Source organism: Benincasa hispida, unplaced genomic scaffold (assembly GCF_009727055.1).
Source record: "Benincasa hispida cultivar B227 unplaced genomic scaffold, ASM972705v1 Contig533, whole genome shotgun sequence".
Classification (NCBI taxonomy): Eukaryota; Viridiplantae; Streptophyta; class Magnoliopsida; order Cucurbitales; family Cucurbitaceae; genus Benincasa; species Benincasa hispida.
Window position 1 is genome coordinate 46,921 of NW_024064906.1, and position 25,242 is coordinate 72,162.

Here is a 25,242-nt window from a genome sequence, read left to right on the forward strand (position 1 = left end):
ATATATATAATACTTTCTAACAATTATTTATTTATTTAATTCACTTGGCTGACTAGTCCTGAATAACTTTTATCAATACTCTCCATTTTATTTTGGCATGTTTATATTTTGATAAATTTGATTTGAACATTCGAGAAATTTTGAGACAATCACAAATGTCAAAGTGAATATAGTTCAACGGATATTTAAAGTGTGTCTAATCTAGGAGATATGCACTTCAAATAATCATATTCTCTATTATCCTAAACAATCACAAATCGTCACATGATTTCTTAAATTCATGACGGAATTACAAATTATTAAAATTTGAAATTAAATACAAGTAGACATGTGCTCGAAATTGAAACTAAAGACAAGAAATCGATGGACCCTAATGGTGACACGTGTCTTCATCATGACCATTGGATTGGATAAATTAGTTTGGTCCAATTAGATTATATTATTTAGGTCAAAATTCAATTGAGCCAAAAGATGCTCTTTTCGGCCTAAATACTAGCCAAGCCCAAAATCCAATAGAATGGACCCAAGGACCATCCAAAACCAAGTCTATATTGCCTCGTGAAAGTTCTATAAATTGAAGAGTCTTTCTTCATTTTGGAGGTTGAAAATTTTAAATTTCCAAAGAGAACTTAGTGAAGTTTTACCAACTATCAAAAGACTTGTTAAGCTCTTGAAGATTGAAGAGTACTTTAAGACTCAAGTCTTTCAAAGACATTAAACTTTCTTCCAAAACTATAATAGTTCGACTTCAAAAACATTCACGTGTTAAATTCTCCAAGTAAAATGTATATGTTAAAGTGAGAAAATCGATAGATTAAGTACTAGAGATCAAACCACTTCATCAAAATTTCAAAGGACACAATGAAGATTGAAACCTCTAATTAAAAAAAATGTCAAACTATATTTATTTTGACTCTTTTACATTTGTTCATTAATCAAGGATATTCTTGTTCTAAAAATAACAATAAATAACACGAAGCAACATTTGTCCATGTAGTATATGAAATAAAACTCCACTATTTTTTAAAAATGATAATTAAGATCTCGTTTGGTAACCATTTCATTTTTTGTTTTTGGTTTTGAAAATTAAGTTTGTAAACATTACTTCCATCTTCAAGTTTCTTCCTTTATTATCTAATTTTTACTAATGGTTTAAAAAATCAAGCCAAATTTTGAAAACTAAAAAGAGTAGCTTTAAATTTTTTTTTTTTTTTGTTTTTTTGGAATTTGATGAAGAATTCAATCATTATACTTAAAGAACGACACAAATCAAAGTAAGATATTAGGAGAAAATGGACTTAATTCTCAAGAACTAAAAACAAAAAACAAAATAGTTACTGAATAAGATTTAATTTGAATATAGCCAAACACCTATCATCTAAAAGGTGGATTATGTTAAAGTAAAGAAAACTTACCTAAAGTACTATTTAGGAACATGATCGTAACTGTGAGCATGCGGTATTCAATTGATCATTCTATGATTGAGATACTCAGTCTCAATTTGAGAATAGTAGTTTTTCCAAGTCCCACAGAATTCAAAACCACTTTCTTAAATATATTATTTAATTTTAATTTTATAAACATTTGAATTGCTTATTTGTGTCTTTCATTTAATTTTGCATTATCAAAGTCGGTACATAAATCATTGTTTAGTATTCTCATTTCCAAACATTTTTCGATTTCTTTACCAAAAAATTTCCTGCAATTTTGACTCTTTGAACATTATCAAAATTAAATAATCCCTCATTTTGTACTTGCAATGTTTATTTTGTGACAAAATTAGAGAGCTTAGAAAAATTTTAACACGCCTTTGAATTATTATTATGTAATGACTTTAATGACAATAGGGCAGCCGTAGTGGATATTTTTTTAATCATAATATGATTTATTTAGTCGATTTGATAATTATTTTATTACTTATTTTTATTTTTAAAAATTAATTTTTGGACACCATTTCCATCTCTAAATTTTTTCTTTTGTTATCTACTTTTCATCGGTGATTTAAAAAATAAAACATTAAAAAAATAGCTTTCAAAAAGTTGTTTTCATTTTTTGAATTTGACTAAAAATTTAATCATTATACTTAAAGAAATACGTAAATCACAAAAAAAAATGTGGATGAAATATGCTTGATTTTCAAAACTAAAAAAAAAAAAACACATGGGACCTTAATAATTCAAATTTATCTTGTTTTTTTTTTTTAAAAAAAAAATACAGTGAATTCATCTACTTCGAGTATTTTTCTCTTTGATGTTGATATTTCACCAAATGTAACAGGAAAAAATAAAAACCTTACCAAGCAATGTTTATGCCCAAAGTTTACTTTTGTTTGTATTTTAGTTTTTAAAGCTTGAAAACCAATATTTTAATTTACTAGGGATATTGATGGTTTATAGATTTGTAGTCTAGAAGGTTGAGTTGATCATACATTAAGATTTTTTTTTTTTTTTTTTTTTTTTTTGGGAAAAAATACTTTTACCATGACTTCATTTTTTATTTTTCAAAATTAGGATAACTTGTCTAATATAGTTGAAAATTTTGAAACCTAACATTAACCTTAGATAATTAGATTAATGCTATGTAGCTTCTGAAATAATTGTTATCAATCGTGTTTAAAGTTAATAAGTTGTAATTAAAATTAGTGAATTTAGACCTAAAAAACACACCATATATGTTTAATAAGTTAATATTAAAGTACCGTGATTTACATTTATAAAAAAGTTATGAAAAGTCTTTTAATTGTATTTCTTTTTTCAATCCAATATGGTTGATCAAATTACATACCTTTTGGTAGGTCGAGAATTTACTAAAACCCAACTTCTAGAGAATTTTGTCAATCCTACTTCCTGGTCATTGACTCATCTCAAAATTAGTTGAACTGTACCCACTTTAGCTTAATTGTATTTGCATGATATTTAAATCACAAATTATGTTTTTATATATTGACTTTGAGGCTCCGTTTGGAATTGTTGTAACTTTTAAAATAATTGTTAGCTATTGTGTTCTAGAAAAATCAGTTGCGAAAAAAAGTAAAATAATGTTTGATAAATTTTAATTTACTTTAAAAAGTAAGTTAAAGTGATTGGTAATAAATACAAAAATATCTTATTTTAAATATAATAATTAAAATAGACTTATAATCAGTTTTTTAATTTTTTTTTTATAATTTAAAACTTTAAATAATTTTTAGTATGATAAATTTTGTTTCTTATAAATTAAACTTTAAATATTAAGAAAGTTAGTTTTATTTTTTTTTTTAAAAAAATACGGTATATATATATATATATATATATATTTAAAAATGATGCATTTAAATCATGAAAAATAGAAAATAGATTTGGTTAGATGAGAAATAGATAAATATATAAAATAAATATATATATTTTTTAAGTATAGAATTGGAAACGAAATGATTAAAAATTCTACCTGAATTTAGGAGGTTGTAAAAGTTAAAATGATACTTTTTTAAAGTCAAACTTTTTTAAAGTCAAACTTGAAATTAAAATGTTTTTAAAAGTGATTTTAACATATTTAATTCAAGTTTATTTTACCAAACACAATAAACAGTAAAAAAAAATTCTAAATGAGTTTTTGACACAACTAACATAATACTAAATGTAGCCTAAATCACAAATTATATTTTTAGGCTCTTAATTTGATGATTAAGAAAAGGGTTATGCAAAATATGTCAAATAAATAAGTTTAAGGAATTTAAATACAGAAAGCCAATAAGAAAATTCGTATTGGGGAACAATGGGTGGATCCAAATCCCTTATCTCCAATTTGTACTAAAAAAATAATAATCCCTATGAAGAATTAGTTGGGGATTCCCGCGGGAAACGGGGAATGGGGCCCTGTGGGGACTCTGTTTCCTCGATGGGGAATCCTCGCCTTCAAATGGGGGAGAATTTCTCCCACGGACTGGGGGACGTCCCGGCCCCGGCCCCGGCCCGATCCCGTTGCTAACCCTAGGGGTAAATTTGTAGCACAATTTCTACACCCATGACCCTAACACCTCATCAAATATTAATAAATCAAATAAAACAATAATTGTGGTTAAAAGTGATAATTGATCCATTTCTTGTTGTCTAACACTTTAGATGTAAAAATTAGTTGACACACGAGGAAACTAATGTAAAGGTGACACAATCAACTTAAAATAAGACAATCTTTCAAAAAAAAAAAAACCTTAAAATAATACAATCAATGAGACAATAAAAACAATCAAAGACATTAGGTGAAAATGATCTTTTAATACTTAAAATTAGATGATAAGGGCCTTTTTTTTTAAAAAAAAGATTGATTCTTTTGTTTTTTCTCCTTTCCATCTTATCAAATGATCATCATTTTAAGTAGAGTAGTGTATAAAATAATCATGGCTATGATGTTTACTTTACAAATTATTAATTATGCATGAATTGTAATTTAGAGCATAATCAATTAGCCAATTTAAATACAACTCAATAAAAAAAGTCAAAAGGTTAAAACCATAAACATAAAAAGAAACTTCAAACTTTTATTTGTTTCAAAATATTTTTAAATTTACAACAAAATTATATCTATGCATAGGTCTAGTTTTCTTTTGATACATGCATATGTCTATTTTTATTCTATATCATTCCATAACTTTTTGAGTTAATTTATTCTATTTTAAACACAAATATTTTAAAGTTTTTGAATCTTAATTATTTTCCCCCAAAATTTTAAAAATCCAATCTAACCCAATTTAACTAAATTGAATCGAGTGTTGGGATATCAAGTTCATTATTTGTTTTATTATCATTATTATATATCTTTTGAGTTCAACTTAGAATACATGATTTAAATTTAATATTTTTAGGTCGAGAATAAATTAGATAATTTTGTGTTAGTTGAATTAGATTCATTTTAATAATAACCATGTTTGTATTATGGTGGAGAAAGATAATATAAGATTGAATTTGGAAGTTCAATCTTAAGTTTAGAATAGAAATGGAGATGAGAAAGAAAGAAGGAAAAAATGGGAAAGAATTGGTTGTCCCAATGAAAACCAAAAAATAATGAATAGAGGAAAGTGGAAAGGCATAGGGCCAAAAAGGAATTTTGAGAATGGGGGAAGGGGAAGAAGGTGGAATATACGCGCGAGGAGTGGGAGTGGGATAGAAAGAGAGTAGGCCACGTGGCAAATAGGAAGGGAAAAAAAAAGAAAAAAGAAAAAGGAAAAAGGAAAGGGGGAAAATGGGGAAGGCCAGGTTGCGTTTAGGAGAGAGAGAGAGAGAGAAATAAAACAAAAGTATTTTGGGAGATTTATAAGCAGAAGAGCGTCTAAGTTCTCTTCATGTAACAGCCTGAGGGCCCCACTCCTCTCTCTCCTTGTCCTTCTTCAATTCCTCTTTTTCCTTTCTTTCTTTACAGATTAATTTTCTGCTCATTTCCGAAACAACGGCGCAAACAGTCTACGTTTCGTCTCTCCCTTCCCATCTTCTTCACTTCTCTCTCTACAAAAACCTTTTTACTCTGTGTTTGAAATTTCAAGGGCAGGGAGAGAGAAACCCCCGTCACACCCAACTTCGCCAATCACACACAGGAGAGTGTTACCCTTTGCCTTCTTCTTCTTCTTCTCTTCTTTTTTTTTCGCTTCCCCTCTTTTTTTGGAGGGCAGATTGTAGCTACCTATAAAGAAAGAGTAGAGCTCAACTCTAATCGACGAAAGAAGATCTGGTTTTGATTCTCTCTGTTTTTCTTTCCCTCCTCTTGCTTTGTCTTTTCATTTCTTTGAATTGTTTTTTCAATCGCTTCTTACTGGTGGGCTGACTTGCTTTTTTCTTCTTCTAATCGTGTTTCTTCTTGGTTCTCCCTCCCTTTTCTTTTCTTGGGTTAATCTTTTTTCTGGGAAGATTTTTTTTTCCTTGTTTCCACTTGCTCTGAGTTAGAAGAGGTGTTCTGGGATTGATTGATTTGGGTTCCTATTTGGTGGGTTGGGTTTAAATGAACGGAAATTGGGATGGATTGGATTGATGGATGAGGGAGATGAGATTGCGAACCGTTTGAGGTCTGTGCATGTGTTGGAATGCTAAGATCTGAAGCTGGATGTGAATGGAATCTGATGTATTGGCGACTTGTTGGTTTTCCCTCTTCAGGTTTGCTTTCTTCTTTCTCTATTTTGCGTTCTATCCGTTCTTTTTTACTTCTCTGATGGTGGGGGATTGGTTGGTGTGGTTTCCAATTTCTTGATAATGCTGTTGATTTTTCTCTTTTCCCCTATTTTCCTTGGCGGAACTTTGATGGGAAAGTTTAAATCGGGGTGGGGATCGGGGGTTTTGTTTTTTGTTAGAAGGGGATTATTACTTTTTTTTTTTTTTTTTTAATGGGGATTGTAAAATCTTCCACTTGGCTGATGTGGTTTCTCTGTTCTTTTTATTTTGTTTCCAGGAAATGGGAATTGGAGATGCGTGTTTTATTGTTATAATTGAGGCCAAGTGCGACTCTATCGGCAAGTCGTTGGGGTTTGAATCTCTCGAATTTTGGGCGTTAATGGATTGAAGAATCTTGGGTTTTGGATGCAATGTTAAAGGCATTGCCATCTGGGTTTCTGATTTTGTTATTACTGGCATCTGTTTCTGCTGCCGACAACGGATTTCCGCGATGTAATTGTGATGATGAGGGTAGTTTATGGAGCATCGATAGCATTTTGGAGTGTCAGCGTGTGAGTGATTTCTTGATTGCTGTGGCCTACTTCTCTATTCCTATTGAACTTCTCTATTTCGTTAGTTGCTCCAATGTACCCTTCAAATGGGTTCTATTTCAGTTCATTGCTTTCATTGTTCTTTGTGGGTTGACCCATTTGCTCAATGGCTGGACTTATGGCCCCCACTCATTCCAGTTAATGCTAGCTCTCACTGTCTTCAAAATCCTTACCGCCCTGGTATCCTGTGCTACTGCTATAACCCTCATCACACTCATTCCTTTGCTTCTCAAAGTGAAAGTGAGAGAGTTTATGTTGAAGAAGAAGACATGGGATCTAGGAAGAGAAGTTGGAATGATATTGAAACAGAAAGAAGCAGGCTTACACGTTCGGATGCTTACGCAAGAGATCCGCAAGTCTCTTGATCGACATACGATACTTTACACGACCATGTTCGAGCTGTCTGAAACTTTGGGTTTGCAATACTGTGCAGTTTGGATGCCTAATGAGAGCAAGACAGTGATGAATTTGACTCATGAGTTGAAAGATAGCAGCTTCTCAAATGGATACAATGTCTCTATACCAATAAGTGATTCTGATGTTATTAAAATCAAGGGCAGTGATGGCGTTAACATTCTTGGGCCTAATTCGGCACTTGTTGTTGCTAACTGTGGCGAGTCTGATGAACGGGGTCCTGCAGCAGCGATTAGGATGCCAATGCTACGTGTTTCCAACTTTAAGGGAGGAACTCCTGAGATAGTTCCGACTTACTATGCAATTTTGGTTTTAGTTCTCCCTGGTGGACAACCTAGATCTTGGAATAACCAGGAACTTGAGATAATAAAGGTGGTTGCTGACCAGGTGGCCGTAGCTCTCTCCCATGCCGCGCTTCTGGAGGAGTCCCAGCATATGAGAGAAAAGCTGGCTGAGCAGAATCGAGATCTGCAGCAGGCTAAGGAGAATGCTATGATGGCAAGCCAAGCTAGAAACTCCTTCCAGAAGGTAATGAGTGATGGGATGAGGAGACCTATGCACTCCATCATGGGTTTGCTTTCAATGTTGCAGAATGAGAATATGAATGATGACCAACGAATTATACTCGATGCGATGGTAAGGACTGGCAATGTTGTATCTACACTGATAGATGATGTTATGGAAGATCCCATTAAGGATAGTGCTAGATTTCCTTTGGAGTTGGAGATGAGATCTTTTAGGTTACATTCTATGATAAAGGAGGCAGCTTGTCTTGCCAAATGTTTGTGTGCATATAAGGGCTTTGGTTTTGCCTTTGAAGTCCAGAGGTCTCTGCCTGATCACGTCATGGGAGATGAAAGAAGGGTTTTTCAGGTGCTTTTGCATATGGTAGGGAGCCTATTAAATGACATCAACCAGGGAGGAGGTTATGCTTTGTTTCGGGTGGTGGCTGAGAGTGGAAGTCAGGGAAGGAACGACCAAAGATGGGGTAATTGGAGACAAAGCTCTTCTGATGGGGATGCATTTATCAGATTCGAGGTTGGAATAAATAAGAGTAATTCTCAATCAGAGGGCTCCATTCCAAATGTGGTATCCGGTGATCGGAGATATGCCAGTGATGGAGCTGAGGAACGCCTGAGCTTTACCATCTGCAAGAAGCTCGTTAAGGTCAGTTCTCTATATTGCGTTTTTTGAACTTCATGAAACTACTAGGAATGAAAGTAGACATTTTGAATTTTCTTCATTAGCCTTGGGTTTCTTCTGCTACTGTAGTCTGAGGAAACAAAAAAGTCCATATTTTTTATTTTGTTTGATTAGCTTTTAACTTTTATCGTTTCTTCCTATGAAGTTTTGACTAATTGAAACTGGTAGAGTGTTATGGGTTATTTGAGTAATATATTCTCCTACTGTTGGTTACTGCTAACTACAACTGAACGGATTATAGTTTGGACTTTGGATTTCAATCTATAATCCCAACATTTTTTACTTAAACTTTTAGCACAAAAAATTGTTTCTTTCTTGAATTTCTGTCTGGAGAAAGATTTGTTTAGTTTCACGGTCTTTATATGGATATCTAATCTTTACCAAACTTTTTCTATTCCAATTAGGTGTTGGTACAAGCTATTATTTTTAGTCTTAAAAGTTGTCGCTTCCTTTTACCATCCAACTCCATCTTCTCCTTTTTTCTTGATTTTTTTCTTTTTGTTGATGGTCTTATCACTGGCAGTTGATGCAAGGGAATATATGGGTAATCCCTAATCCTCAAGGATTTACACGAAGCATGGCGCTTGTTCTTCGTTTTCAACTTCGACCCTCCATAGCAGTGGCCATGTCTGAACCTGGAGAATCATCTGAACATCCACACTCCAACTCCATCTTCAGAGGATTGCAGGTTATTTTAGCTGATGCTGATGATATGAACAGAGCTGTAACACGAAAAATGCTCGAGAAGTTGGGCTGCAATGTGACTGCCGTTTCTTCTGGATATGAATGTCTCACAGTCATGGCACCTGCTGGTTCTTCAATCCAAGTGGTGCTTTTGGATCTTCACATGCCAGAACTAGATGGTTTTGAAGTTACAACAAGAATCCGAAAGTTTAGAAGCCAGAATCACAGGCCAGTGATCATTGCATTAACTGCAAGTGACGGTGAAGATTGGGAGAGATGCGTTCAGATTGGAATGAACGGTGTCATACGGAAACCAGTTCAGTTACAAGGAATTGCCCATGAGCTTCGCCGGGCTCTGCTACAAGCAAGCAAGGTTGTGTGAGGAGGAGAAGGATAGAGAGCCTGGCAGTTATGTTTATGTGCAAAAATCTGATATCTTGATAGAGAGGTAGCAAGCAATTATATTAGTCTCTGACCTCAAAAAATCTGAGTTTCCCCATCAAATCTCTTCCGCCAGAGGAATGTTACGAACTCGAAAAAATGTTCCACAATTTCACAGTGAAAATGGTATACAATAGTTGTCCCCACTCTCTTTTCCTTTCACATCTTCCGCCATTGGTTTCTAAATCACTGTTCCTTCTCCTTCACTCCTTTCTAACACGGAGTTAGGGGAAGGAAAGAACGTGGCCGCTCCCATTATTCTTTCTTATATCTTGTCATAGTTTGACTTAGGTTGAAAAGAAATTGAATCAATTCGATGAATGGAACCGAATAAATCTATATTGCGTAGGTTTGATACGGTTAATTCTATAGGTTTGATTCTTAGAATCAAATCTATTATTTATGACTTGATGTTTGATCATATTTTGAATATATGTGATCATATAAATGTTATGTAAATTTAGTGGCATTATTCTTGAAACTTGCGATATTGAAGTCTTCAATTTGACCATGCTTGCCTGCCTTTGCCATTTAGGTTCAATACAGCAGTGTCCCCCCCGTCTTAAAACTGTGATTGAAGCCTCAATTTTCTTACATGTAACCATGCTCTGCTGGGCTGCCTCCCAAGTTTTTCTCCCTTCTTTCCCTTCAATTTTGTCTTTTGCTCATACGATTCTGAGCGATTAGTCAGTTTATCTGCAATTGAAACTAATCTATAGGGTTGGGATAAAGTTTTTTTTCCCTCAATCTCATCCATTCCCTTTTCTCCAGGCATTTATCTCTTGTGGGTTCTATTTTGTTGCTGCTAAAATTTCTGATCCGTTAATGTAAACTGGCTCGACGTTTGATTCTCCGACCATTGGTACATTTCACTCCTAGTAATATATATACAGAACAAATCATATTTGGATTCTTAGTTCAATCTCCACCAATCTCATACTTAGACGCTAATGCCCATGCACATCACAAAACTAAATACTGATTTGAATTCTTTACACTTGTTCTTCTAATAGCTTTTACACTTTTCAATTGTTTTACTGCCGTCTTTGGACTTGGAACAAATCTCTATCTCATATTCTCTTATAGAACTAAGACAAGAGTGAAAAACAGTCGAGTGTTTTCATTGAGGAAGACAAACAATGGGGCCGGTCACAATTACGAGAGCTGAAAAGCTGATTCATAGGGGAAAATGAGGCTATGATATAGTTGACTTCTTTAGATTCTGCAATGGCATCTGCTAGATGAGAGAGAGTTCAGACTGAAAAAATGGGTAAGTATTTTTTTGTTTTTTCTCCCTTGGGGTATTTTGAAGATGGGATTAGACTGTTTGGGTAATGAGCTTTACCATTTAGAAACTTTAGAAACGATCGATAAGTAAAGAACCAAATACGAAAATTTATATACAGATTTACATAGTTTGCTAAAGACGTGTTAAGCTATCTTAATGAGCAGCATACAAAGAATTATACACAGAATTAGAGAGTTTATATATAACATCGTAGAATAGACTTAAGAATAAAAGCTTAAACCGAAAACTAAATAGTAACTCGTTCATTTGGATGACTGGATAATAGATTTTTAACATTTTAACAATGAGTTATCGTTTTTAATATAAATTATAATTTTTGGGTGTGGCCGTGGAAAACATGCATGAATGTGGTACGTACATGGACTCTTTGTTTCAACGTCAAAAAGGCATTCTGTGGGACCTTCTATTTTTTTTGTTTTTATTTCTTTCCATGCCATCTCACCCTCCTTTTCCAAATAATAATATCCTAAGTTATTTATTTATTGTTAAGTTTATAATTAATTTCTTAAAAAAAATTGTATATTATTTTGACTCCCCCACACAAAAATGAAAAAATGTTCATGATGACCTTTTGGGCTGGCTTTGTGGACCTTTTTTTTTTTTCCTCCCCTTCCTGAAAGTGATGCCTTTGCTTGTCAACATTATGTCATGGGTTTATTAATTATGGTAGAGTACTACCAATCCATCACTCTCACTCAATCCTACCCACTTTCTCTCTCTATCCCATGGTTCTAATCTTTTCCCTCTCTCTCTCTAAATTATTTTCTACAACTATCTTTCCCCATTCTCTCTCGTTTGTTTTCGACTCGATTTCTTTCCTTCATTGCATCATTTCTATTTTTACATGGGTGAGAGATCGAACCAACGAGGTAGGATGCACTTGCCAAAAATGAAAAGAATGGATATTATAAACCATTAGAATTGCACATAGGGGTGTGTCTTGGTATTTGCAAGGAAAAGAAAAGGATGACATCCCAGATAAAGACTAAATATTAATTAATAAATAATGACCAAAAAGATTACTCTTTCCCTTCTTGGTCACTATTTCATTGAAAAAGTAAAGAAGGGGGAAATATTTTTGGGTCAAATTAAGTGGTGAAGCAGTGCAAGTTGAGGGCATGTTCCAACATGGATGATGGCCTTTGTATAGATAGCCATCATCCAAGAGTATTATTTTATATACAATATTAGCTAAGCCTACTTTCATTTTTTTATTTACTCATTTGAATCATAAAGTTGTGCTAGGGGTTATGTATCTCATTCCCAACCTAATTATATATATATATATTTACTCTCTTTGGATCCTTTCTTCAAATGTCATTGGATTTTGTTCAAAACTTTCCACTTGTGACATTTTTTTTTTTTTTTTTAAAGTCTCAGGCTATTTCTATTATATTTTATAAATTAATAAGATAAACATCCATTTATATCCCAAAACTTTGAAATTGTATAAATTAAAATCACTAACTAATAATTGTATGGCTGTAAATTCTAAACTTTCATAAGTGATTTACACCCTCTTTAAAATTTCATTAAACCAAGATCGTATGAAATAGTCAATTAAATTACTAAATTTTCATAAGCTAATCAATTTAAATCATTCTTTACCATTACCTTTGAACATCATTAATGTATTAATTTTGAAATATGTATAGACTTGGTCAATTATCAATTGGAGTAAATGCATGGATGATTTTCAAAAAAATTTTTATCTGAGAGTAAATTAATTTATTTATGAAAGTTTTTATTTTCCAAATGGAATATAATGGAGGGTGTAAATTGATACAATTACAAAACTTCAAAATTTAAATTGATATAATTATTAGGTCATAATTTAAATTTATACAACCATTAAAGTTTAGAGGTATAAATTGATATTTTCTCAAAATTATATCTACTTGATTTCAAGCCTACATTGGGATAAATAATAAGTGTACTATATTTTGATTCACACCAACTTGTATGGTTAATTAATATGAGCTTAGCACAACTAGTAAAAATTAAAGTTCGTACTATTGATTTTGAAATTAGAAGTTTGATTTCTCGATTTATATTTGTCAAAAAGAAAAAAAAATATTAAATGATGGGTTTTGGATAAAATAGTTAAAAATACAAGGAAGTGAAATGTAAAATAATAATTGGAAGAGTAGAATATTAGCAAGTTGAGGAAATAATATAATTGAACATAAGGTATATGGAAAGGGAGATGAACCTGTACAAGTCAATCCCACTAGGGTTTTCTTTTTTATTTTTTTCGTTTTTTTAGGGGAAAAATTTTGCATTTTTTCGAGATTAAATCTTGAGCTCCTAAACTTTGTGAAGCTAAGAATTCTAAAAATGAAGGATTGATTGGTTTAAATAAAGAAAAAATGGACTTTATTGTCGTTATCTTTAAAAAAGAAAATCGTAAATTTAATTATTGATGCTTCAATTAAGGAGAATAATTTGGGTGAATCTCGGGGTTTGGGGGATGTGGTTGGGTCATTTGCATTAATGATTGTCAATTGTCTCAACTTTGGGAGGTAATTTCGTTAATTATTGTTTATTTGACTATCTTAATCATAATTACCCTTAACCAAAATAGAAAGCAACAACTAACGCTCTATTATTATTATTATTATTATTATTATTATTATTATACAACAAATGTAAGGTGTTGATATCCAAATTTGATACTAATTGTGAATTTGAAATATCAGACAAGTAATAGAACAATCGCTCCACACAATAAATAAAACTTGGAACTAATGTGATGCTTGGCCAAGTCTGTTTGTTTTTTTAGAAGGTAGACGATAGAAATTTTAGATGTCCGAAATTATATATATTATGAATTATAGATATCCGAAATATTTAGATTATCATGTTTATTTTGAAGAAATATTTTTATAGATATCTGCAAATATTTTGTAGAATCTCTACTCGGAAATAACTTAAATTTATGTAAAGTTTTGAGAATCCCCTTACGACTATTTATTACTTTATAATTAATTTGATATAATTTGAACTTATATAACATATTTGTTTTTATCAATTTAAATTTCTTTTAAAATCAATACAATTTATATTATTTTTATATGTTATTTTTCTCAACAAAATAATATATGGGGCATTTTTAAATATAAAAAATATTTAAAAATATTTACTGTTTATAATAAAAAGTTCCAAAAGTATATAGCACCTTTTGGAACTTTTTGCTAAGTGTAAATATTGTTTTGATTTTTCTATTTATGAGAATTTTCCATACTAATACCATAATTTAAGATTTTTTTTATAAAATAAATATTAACTTAAATTTAAATATGTTACTAAAAGATAATAAAAATTACGATATAACTAAAAATATATGATATACATGGTTGATGGTATTTATATTAATTATATAATACAAATGAAGATTAATATATATATGTAAAATAAAATAAAAAAGACAAAAAATAAAATGGGAATACCTTCAACTCAGGAATCTGAAAACCGTTTCAGGAAGGCATCCAAAACTCTCTAGAGGTCCTCCGTTCGGGGCATTTCACGAGAACAAACACGGTAATCCAGATGTTCACTCCATGGGAATCTAAGATACCCGCAAAACAAACGACCCCTTAGAGTATTTTTAGGATATCTTCAATGTCGTAAACCCTCTTAAATATATAGTTTTGTAATGGTATTTTGCTAATTAATTTCTAGGATTGTTAATCACATTATGACGGGAACTAATTTCTTTTACTTTTATGGTTCTTCCTTTGGGTCAACTGCTATAATTAGTCAAATAAAGCACTTCTCTTGGAATGTTCGATTGGGTCATCTCCTTATAACTAAATATTGGCAATATTTTTACCCATAACATAAGATAGGATTTGAACTTCTTACCTCAAGAAAAGAAGTATATATCAACTATTGATAAGCTATACTCATATTGGCAACAATTACTCCATTATTAGGATGACCTTTTTTTTCTTTTATAATTTAGTTCGATAACATATGTATAGACGTATGAATTCAAACTTCTAACATCTTGGTATGCTTAGATAAGCTTGCTTACATTGATATTTTGTGGGACTGATACCGATTCCCTACCATTAAAAAAAATAAAATTATACCCGAACATTCCTCTTATATTATTACCCTTTGAATTTGTAAGCTTGAGGAACCTGACCATACAATAGGCTCCGTCCAAATTTAAAAGGAAGTTCAGAATAAGTCAATTGAAAAGATGTTTCCAATGCATCTGAATACATCCTCAAATACGATTAAGATGTTACCTATGCAAGTTGATATTCTTGAGATAGAATAGTGGTGATTAATAAACTTATGGTGAATTAGAAATTTCGAATAGAGAAAAAAACAATGGACAATGTGTTATCTTCTAAGTGTAGTCTTCGTTATAGTCTATTAGAATTTTGTATAGTTTATTAAATAGCTTGGCAAAGCATAACCCAAATTAATGATAATTAACCTATATTTTCTTATCTTTGAGGTTAAAAGTTCAAATCTTCATACATTATTTGTTGTACCAAGAAAAATATAAAAAGTAATAATAATATCAGAGTAAGCCCAAAAAGAGATGGACTCTTAAAATTTTTTAGTGATGTTTTATCTTCCTCTTCATTATTTAGTTCTCTCTTATACATAATTTAATCCTAAAATATAGATATCCTCCTCATAACTTACAAATGTCTTAATAAAAAGCTTCAGGACAATGTTTCTATGATTAGAAAGTTATCAAAGAGATCAATGTTGTGTGGTTAGTCAAAGTACACATAACATGAAAATTTTTAGTTTAAATTAATTCACAACCGTGGACATTCAATCTACTCAATGGAAAAAAAAGTATGACAATCAATTGAGGAATCTTTAAGTTTTCTACACAATCATATGAAAGATGTGGTGAATCAAGTTGGTCATGTGAGGCAATGAGACGATTAATGATCATAATAAGATAAAAGGGATGTTGCTATATATATAAAAGTTGAAATAGTTCGAGTAGGGCATAATTTCATGTAGATTAGATTTATCATTAAAAGGAAGAAAGTATACCAACACATGTAATAAGTAATATGTAAATATTTTTTTCTCCCCTGTAGTTTAGATTGGGTGATGTTAAATTGTAAAGATATTCTTCAGTTAGGTTGAGATTTGTTAAGATGGCTATTTGGATGGTTATTAGGTTGAGATTTGAGGAGATTTGTTAGCTATTTTTGGTACTTGTATACCTATTTATACTTGTACTTTATATTGTTAATGGATAGAAGATACACACAAATTCACATGGTATCAGAGCCAAACAACTAAATATTAAATATTTAGCTCTCCGCCAGTCATTCATCCTCCGAATCACGACAACTGTCCAATTGGTCCTCTAAGATCGCGCTTGACTCCGTTTGCTTCTGCCGTTGGTAAGCACAAGTCTGCCTTTGTCCGTTCGTTCATCAATGGGTTGCCATCCGCCCAAATCTCCATCATTTAGTGAAGGATCGTCGTCGTGGTTGTGTCGAAGTCATCTGAAACGTCTTTGTTGTTCTTGCTGCCGAGCTGTGAAGACGAGCCATGCAATCCGAGCCAAGGGAACCAAGCCCCGCCGAGCTGAGTCGAGCAAGTTGATCAAGCCCAATCTGTTTGTTTCTACCCATTTCTGTTCGTCTAACAGTTTCTGTTGGTTTTTTCTTGTTGTAATGGAAAAAAAATGACATATTTCATTCGATCTACACAATTCTTAATGACACCAACTACATTACCTGGGCCTATAAAATCAAGAGCTTCCTAATTGGTCGTAAACTGTGGTGAGTTGTTATACGTGATGTCGCTAAACCTGTCAAAGGAACTACTGAAGAAGACAGTAAGTTTGTGGAAAGGCTAGAAGATTAGGACAACAAGAACCATCAAATAATCACATGGTTGAGTAATATTTCCATCCCGGCTATCAACACCCAGTTTAATGTATTCAATACAATTAAAGAACTTTGGGATTTTCTGTCTGCATAATTCCAAACGGTTGGTTTTGCCCACTGCTATCAACTTCCTACTACTCTGGTTAGCACAAGTTAGGAGATCAGGCAGTCTGTGAATGAGTATCTCGCTATTCTTCAGCCTATTTGGACTCAGTTAGACCAGCTAAGATCAATCTAGTTCATCTACGACTTATCAAGGTTCTTATAGGGCTTTATCCTGAATATGAGTTTGTTCGTGCTGTCTTGTTACATTGCAGTCCTTTGCCATCTCTTGATGTTGTGACTCAGGAAATTCCCTTTGAGGAGAAGCGGCTTGGGCTAGTCTCATCACCATCCCCCAACGTTGCTCTTGCAACCACACATTCATGGTTTCCAATTGAGTCAAATTTTTTTTGGTGAAAACAGCATGGTCACAAGTTTTCCAGTTGTCTCACCACTAAGTGCAGGTACTGCCACAGATGAGGTTATATCTTGGACAACTATCCTATCAAACCACCTCGGCCTCTAGGGTACACCAATAAATCCCAGAATTCCTCTAAACATGGTTCTCCATTTGTTACAGCTGCTGCCACTACCTCCGATGTGGTACATTCCAATCCTTTGAGTATCCATATCAGCGATCTTCAGGACTTGCTAAAACAGGAGCTATCTCCCAATTCTCTTGCCCTTGCTATCACACCAAGTACATATTGGCTTCTTGATTCAGCTTGTTGCAATCACATGACCTCAAATATAACCTTGTTGTCTTCATCCACCCCTATAAAATCCCTGCCTCCGATACATTCTCTCGATTGTTACCACATGTCTATTTCACATATTGGGACTATTAGTACACCGAGTATTAACCTTCCTCTACTTATCATGTCTCGAACTTGACCTTTAATCTTGTCTTTGTTGCTCTCATGGTTGTTAGGTTCCGGATCCACAGATGGGTCAGATGGTTGGTATGGGTCGCAAAGTGAGAAGATTATTTGAGCTCACGTCCTTTCAGCCACTTGTACTACCATCTGTTTCTGCAACTTTCACATATATCGACACGTATCAATGGCTCATTCGTCTTGGTCATACGTCATCTGACAAACTTTGCAACCTAATTTCTGTTGGTACCTTAAATAATGTTTCTCATTTTCGTTCATTTGATTGTTTATATTGCAAACTGACAAAATAGTCTGCTCTGTCTTTTCCTACTTCAATATCTTTATGTGATAAACCATTTAGTCTCATTCATTCCGATATCTAGGGCCTGCTCTTCCTTCTACAATAAATGGTTATCGGTATTTTGCATTTATTGATGACTACTCTCGTTTTCCCTGAATATATTTTCTTAGGAATCGTTCCTCTTTATCCCAAAATTTACATTGAATTTGCTAAAATGATTCAAACTCAATTTTCTCAAACCATAAAAATTCTTCGGACTGAAAATGTAATGGAATATAAGGAATCTCACCTGCTCTCCTTCTTAGCCTAACAGGTCACTCTTGTCCAGCGCTTGTGTCTTTATACTTCTCAATAGAATGGTCGGGCTGAACAAAAGCATCGTCATATTCATGATTTTGTCTGTGCACAACTGCTCTCCACATCTTGTCCTGAAAACTTTTGGGGTGAAGTTGTGTTCACGTCTGTTTATGTTATCAATCGCCTTCCTTCTACTGTTCTCCATAACTTGTCTCCTTTTGAGTGGTTATATGGTAATCCTCCCTCTTATTCTTATTTCAAAGTTTTTGGTTGTGCATGCTTTATTTTACTTCATTCCCATGAACATTCCAAACTCGAACCTCGGGCTCATTTGTGTTGCTTTCTTGGTTATCTCAAACGTATCTCTCACCATGTCACCTTCTGGGAACATCGTATGTTTTCTAGTATTTTTCCTTTTCATGCCTCCCTTCTTAGCACCAAATCATTCTTCTCTAATTCCACCATGGATTTATTCCCTGCCCGTGATTCTTCACCTGGTCTTGAGTCTCCCACTACACCCGTCCCAGAGCTTGATCAGTTGTCTCCTTCTACTGCACTCTCAGATCTACCATCTATCCCTGATGTTAATCATGATCCTGCACCTGTTTGCCAGTCTACCTGGGTAAGAGAAACCTCTCATTATCTACAAGACTATCATTTTTTCCACTATGATGTCCTTAGTTGAAGCTGAGTCTTATCATAAGGCTTGTACTAACCCTCTCTGGCAATAAACAATGGATGAGGAACTTTAGGCTTTAGGAATTTCCTGTGGAATTGTTCTCCTTTTGTTATATATGGATGATATGATTATTATTGTTGATGATCCTCAAGACTATTTTGGATCTCTTAGGCTATCTAAGAGAACATTTTGAGATGAAGGATATGGGACTGCTCAATTATTTTCTTGGTCTTCAGGTTTCATCATGCTCTGATGGATACTACCTATCTCAAACAAAGTATGCATAAGATCTTTTAGCTCGTTCGGGTATCACTGATTCTACCAAAGCACCAACACCATTGGATTTCAATGTTCGCCTTACCTCTTTGATGATGTTCCCCTCCAAGACCCAACATTGTATAGACAACTGGTTGGCAACCTTATCTATTTAACAGTAACTTGTCCAGACATAACTTATGTAGTTCATGTTGTCAGTTAGCACTACAGGAAATCTGACTTCTCCCGACGTCACATTTCGTCGGGAAAGTGTAGAAAATTCGTCGAGAGAGGATCTCCCGACGCATAAATGGTCGTTGGGAGTTTGGTCAGGAGAAATCCGTAGGGAGAGGAACTCCCAACGCACTTTTAAATGGCGTTGGGAGTTATGGGGGGAACTCCCGACGTATTGTAGTGCGTCGGGAGTTTCCCCTAACTCCTGACGTCACGTAGGCATCGGGAGTTCCACCATAACTCCCGACGCTATTTTAAAGTGCGTCGGGAGATCCTATATGCGTGGGGAGTATTAAAATTTAATATATCGTTTGTAATTTTTTAAAATTTGATCTAAAGACCTGTAAAACATATTATACCAAATAAAGATTCACATAACTAAAAAACGAAAATGAAGTCCATATTATATTATGTTTTCAACACACTCCATAAAGAATACAACTGCTTATGTTTTAAAGTACAGAGCCCTAAACATGAGGGCAAAACAGTAAATGAATAAACAATGTCAGTGACATGTGTCACTCTTCAATAGGAAGCCCTTCTACAGAATTGGCTGGCTGGGATAAGGCCACATCACCTGTTGACATAGGCTAGTTGAGCTTGTTTTTCTTTGTCCTTAATACATAAATAGCCAAGTTCAAGGACAAGACGGGTGTAATGAAACTCTACCCATCCCCCACGACAAACATGGAACCTCTCGAACATCAAAAACATATAAAATGAGTAAACAATGACAAACACACATAACTGTCTCTTATACACATCTAGATGCATTCATAAATACACAAGATAGCCAACAAAAACACATCAAAATCCAATTGTTTAGCTACCATAACTTCAGGATAACTAACAATTCTTTAATTATCATAAAGTTATTTAAGACATAACTAAACTTTGCTACCATAACTGCAGGATAGCAACATATCAGACAACTAAATAATATAGTAATCAAACCTAATTTGATGGGTCTCCTCTATGTGATCGTACCATGTCTTCAATCATTTTTTTCATTTCTTCCATTTGTCTTGCATGATCCTCTTGCATTCTTTTCTGAATGTCTTCAAGTTCCTTAATCCTCGACTGAGACTATTGGAAATTGACTCTCAATTCCTCCATTCCCACCTCCATTCCTTGAGTAGATGACGAGCTTGATGAGATGCTACTTCTTCTTGACTTAGGCTTAGGGCCCTAACCTAGACCTTTGAATATCCGGGCCGTCTATCCAAAACCGTCTCACAGATTTTATCCCCTGTTAGTGGTTGAGAACCTTCTAGAGTAGGGCTGGATTGTAATTCCAACATTTGATGCTAGACATAATAATTTAAATAGGTAAGAACGAACGACTAAAGTTAAAAGTGAAAAAAAAAACACGATAGTAAAGAAAAAAATGTTACATGTGCATTTTCAGCTGCCTCGTTCACAAACTTACCATCTTTAGAGTGTGTTTCCTTAAATAGTCAACACGTCCTATTTCTCGACCTTTCTTTGCTTGCAACTCTGTCTGAATTTTCAGGAATGACTTCGATCCACCTACGTGGTCGAACGGTAATTTCTCTCTATTCTTTTTGTCCGTCACAGTCATTTCCTACATTTGAAGAAAAAAATATGTCAATAGTATGATGTATTAGTAAATACAGCAAATGATACACGCCATAAATGTTCTACTTGAAACGCTTCACTCTCGAAATGGTCACATAAAAAGTATCAATCTTCTGGCCTATTTTTAAGCCAACTAGGCAAACTGGCACGTGTTTTTTGAGGATCTCTACATTTTTTGTAATGTCTGTGCAAATCTGCTCTAAATTCTTTGAAAGAGTTTTGCATTTGATGTTCTATAAAACGGTTAAGTTGTTGACTGGACAGATCAAGTTCGAAATGAGCCTACAAAAGAGGGAGGGAAGAATTAGCATAGATGATGTTCATGACTGTAAAAGAATAAACTTATAATTACCTACCAATAATTGACTTTTAGCCAATTCTATGAACTCGTTTAGAACCTCAGCAAAAGTACGACAACGTACTGGAAATGCAGATCTCACGGCGACGCCTGGATTAGAGGACAAAGTACAAAGTATTATTAAGCATTGAGTTCCATAATTTTCATTTCTTAAGGCAAAATAAACACATAGGTCCCTAGACCGTTGAAATTGTCTTAACAACTTTCAAATGTTTTATTTAGTACGTCTCCAAGTTTTCAATTTTGTGTCTAATATAGGCCTTTAATCTATTCAACATCTTCTAAAATTTACAAGCCTATTGGATACAAAATTTAAAGTTCAATTTTCTATTAGACACAAAATTTAGTTTTATGTCTAGTAGATTCTTTTAAACTTTTTTAAAATATTAAATGTGTTAAGTACCAATTGGAGGTTTAAAGATTTATTTTATATTTTTTAGATTAATATAGGCCTTTCATTTATTCAACATCTTCAAAATGTTAAATCATGCATGCTTAGGCTCCAAATAACCAACATCATATGACATGTTCGTTATAAAATTACTCTTAACAATTTCAGAGAATTGTAAAACAAAATATATTATGCAAAATTGACGAGATATTTAATGGGCATGATTTGTACAAAAAAAATTCAGATAAGATTTTAATGAGCATGATTTGTACAACAATTTCAGAAAATTAACAAAAGGAATACAATATTTAACACATTTTAATGGGCATTTCACATAATTTAATAAATATACAAGATAAAATAAAATGATAAAATTACCGGCAATGAGAGATTGGCGGCGGTAGGTAATGAATTGCAGCCGCGGCAGCGGCGACAACAAAAATTGATGGAAGAAAAGGGAAGAAATGGAAGAAAAATTTTATGGGAAAAATGGAAAGTGTAAAAGGATGGAAGAAAATGGAGAAATGGAAGAAAACTTTGATGGAAAAAATGGAAGAAAAGTTGGATGGGAAAAATGGGAGAGAGAGGTAAGAATGGTGAGAAAAATGAGGAAAATGGGAGAAAGAGGAAAAATTTGAGAGGGGCGCGGCAGTGGGGGGGGGGGGGGGGGGGGGAGGGGAGGGGGAAGGAGATTGGGGTTAGGGTTTTTTGAGAAGGAGAGGAAGAAAAAATTGGGGGGGAAAAGAAAGAAGAAGGGGAAAAAATGGGGGACGGTCAACACCCAACGTCGGGAGTTCTCCGGGAACTCCTGACGGTTCTTTACTTCGTCGAGAGAGACCGTCTCTCCCGATGCTCTATTTAGGCGTCGGGAGAATTCCTTTTTCTTGTAATGTAGTGTTGGGATTGGTGTCCTAAATCTCTTTGTGATCTCGTAGTTTGTAAACTTTGTATAAACATATTGTTGTTAATAAAATAATATCTGAGGTTGTTTTATGTAATTTAAACAAGTATGTAGAGACATACAAGTGGATCTTGTTTAAATAATAACCTAAACGGTTTGTAGTAGATGGATAAGGTTGGTTACCTTATATTAGTGACATTATGGATACGGTCCGCTTTGTAGGTGTTATAAGTATTGTAAAGTACTACAAATGATCTGATCTTGATCATTCATGTGGAGACATGTGAGTGATGGTATCCTATACAAAGAGTTTGTATAAGATCGGACCACGAAATGATTAGTCTCTTTATATAACATTGTTAATAATAGAGACTTACATTTCACTAAGATGACCATAGGTGACATAATTTGAATCCTGAATGAGTTGTGAACTATTGCTCATGAAGGCGGTCATTTGATTTGTATGGGTGAGAGTGGTCAGATTGCCAACTCAACAAGCCTACCATTTTGGGGATTTGTCTGACTAGGGAGCTGGGAACACATCTACACAAGGGGAATTCACTCCTTCTCCGATGTAGAGGTAACTAGATAAATTTCTCCCTTAAGGGTTGATTCCAGGTATTGAACATAGTGTTCACACCCTTTCCTGGCCCGAGAAGGACTTGGTCATAGTTGAACTATGACTTATTATTCATTAGAGGAATCAGTGGTACTTAAGAAGTTAGATGTAACTACAAGGGCAAAATGGTATTTTGGCTCAACTGTACTTATGAGCAATTTGTGAAGGGACATCGCATTATTGATTGGTTATATCCAATGGACACAGAAATTTATCTGTAGGGCGAAGAGTGCAACTTTCGGTCTTTAGTGAAATGACCAACTGTTAATGGATGTTGGGTAATTTAATTAAAGAGTTTAATTACTTATCTAAGTACCGTTGGAGTTTTAATCTACAAGTCCATAAAGCCCCTCTGTAACTCAATAGGGATTTAATTGAGAATTAATTTTGGATTAATTTGAAGTATTCAAATTAATTGAGGGAATTAATTATATATGATATAATTAATTAAATTAATATATATGAGATATAATTACTATAATATATTTGATACATTATAATATAAGGTAATTACATTATAATATAAGGTAATATGAGAGGAATTTGAATATGATTCACATACTAATTATATGAATGAGATTCATATAATTAAATATAAATATAAATATAATTTATATTGAGAGGAATTAAATATTTGGATATGATCTAAATATCAATTATATGGATGAGATTCATATAAGTGAATTTAATATAAATATGATTTATATTAAATGTCATGTGTTGTTGAGAGAAAATAAAATCTACGGTTTATGTTGCATTAGATGAAATATAAAATTATAGACTATGTTATATTAGATTTAACATATAGTGTATATATATATATATATATAATTGAAATTAATTAAAGGGAAGGAGTTACAACTTCCTTCCCCATATTCTCTCAATTTTTTTACGTGGAATGATAATAGAGGTAGTTGAAGATTTTTTTTATCTTCTTCTTCAACTTGCTCTGAGAGAAGAGTTCTCTCTTAAAAAAAAAAAAGTTTATAGAGAAGAAAAGTTCTTCTCTTCCCTTTCCTCCTCTCGATCTCCTTCCCTCTTCCAAGGATTCAAGAAAAGTCCACAACTCTTGCTTTAATCCTTTATCCCAAGAGAATACAGAGGGTTCTCAAGTGGTAGTGTCTTTTGAAGAAGGAGATCCGCGTGGAGAAGGAGTTCCGTTCGTGGCTTGTACGAAGGAGTTCTTGAAGAAAAGGTTCTTCAAAGGAAGGGTTTCTGAAACCCTAAGTATTTTCCTTTATTTAAAACATGCTATAATTTATGTAAATGCATACCTTGTTGTTGTTTAGCCATGAAACTTATATTCAATGAAAAACGGAATTTGGGTCGATCTTTGCTTCTATTCACGGTTCTTTCTAGTTAGAGTTCCTTCAGTCGGTTCATGTCCACTCCTCGCACTATCCATTTCACAGTTGTTCTTCGTATTCTGCATTATGTTAAAGGTATACTGGGGCATGAACTTCAATTCTCCTCTCAATCCTCTTTGTTTCTTTCTGGGTATTCTGACACTGATTAGGCAGGCAACCCTACAGATAAATGATCCACCACAGGTTACTATTTTTATTTGGGTGACTCTCTTATCTCCTGGTAGAGTAAGAAAAAAATGGTTGTTTCTCGATCCAGCATTGAATCGAAGTATCATGCACTTGCCGATGCAACTTCAGAGGTCTTATGGTTGTGTTGGCTCTTGGCTGACATGGGGCTCCCCAAAATTCTGCCACTATTCTTCATTGTGATAACCATAATGCCATTCAGATAGCACATAATGATGTTTTTTACGAACGGATAAAGCACATTGAGACTGATTGCCAATTTGTCTACCATCGTCTCCAAAGCTTTACTCTGCGCCTTCAATCCATACCTACAACCGAGCAACCGACCAACATCTTCACTAAAGCTTTTTCATCTAGCCGCTTTCATCAGCTATTATGCAAACTCAAGTTAATCTTTACCATATCACCTTGAGTTTGAGGGGATGTTAAATTGTAAAGATATTCTTCTATTAGGTTGAAATTTGTTGGGATGGTTATTAGG

General features: G+C 33.6%; 1 protein-coding gene across 1 annotated transcript; it reads left to right on the forward strand.

The window, feature by feature from the left end:
* Window positions 1-5,356: 5,356 nt before the first annotated feature.
* LOC120069641 (ethylene receptor 2-like) lies at window positions 5,357-9,947 on the forward strand. The gene is made up of 3 exons (XM_039021423.1): window positions 5,357-6,119; window positions 6,412-8,305; window positions 8,865-9,947. The coding sequence occupies exons 2-3, from the start codon at window positions 6,545-6,547 to the stop codon at window positions 9,405-9,407; spliced, it is 2,304 nt and encodes a 767-aa protein (XP_038877351.1). The 5' UTR covers window positions 5,357-6,119; window positions 6,412-6,544; the 3' UTR covers window positions 9,408-9,947.
* The last annotated feature ends 15,295 nt before the right edge of the window (window positions 9,948-25,242 follow it).

Excerpts from the sequence above, each read along its gene's own strand:
- LOC120069641 (XM_039021423.1), top strand. The coding sequence starts at position 6,545 with ATGTTAAAGGCATTGCCATCTGGGTTTCTGATTTTGTTATTACTGGCA. Across the intron at positions 8,306-8,864 it reads TCTGCAAGAAGCTCGTTAAG|TTGATGCAAGGGAATATATG; the intron begins GTCAGTTCTCTA and ends TATCACTGGCAG.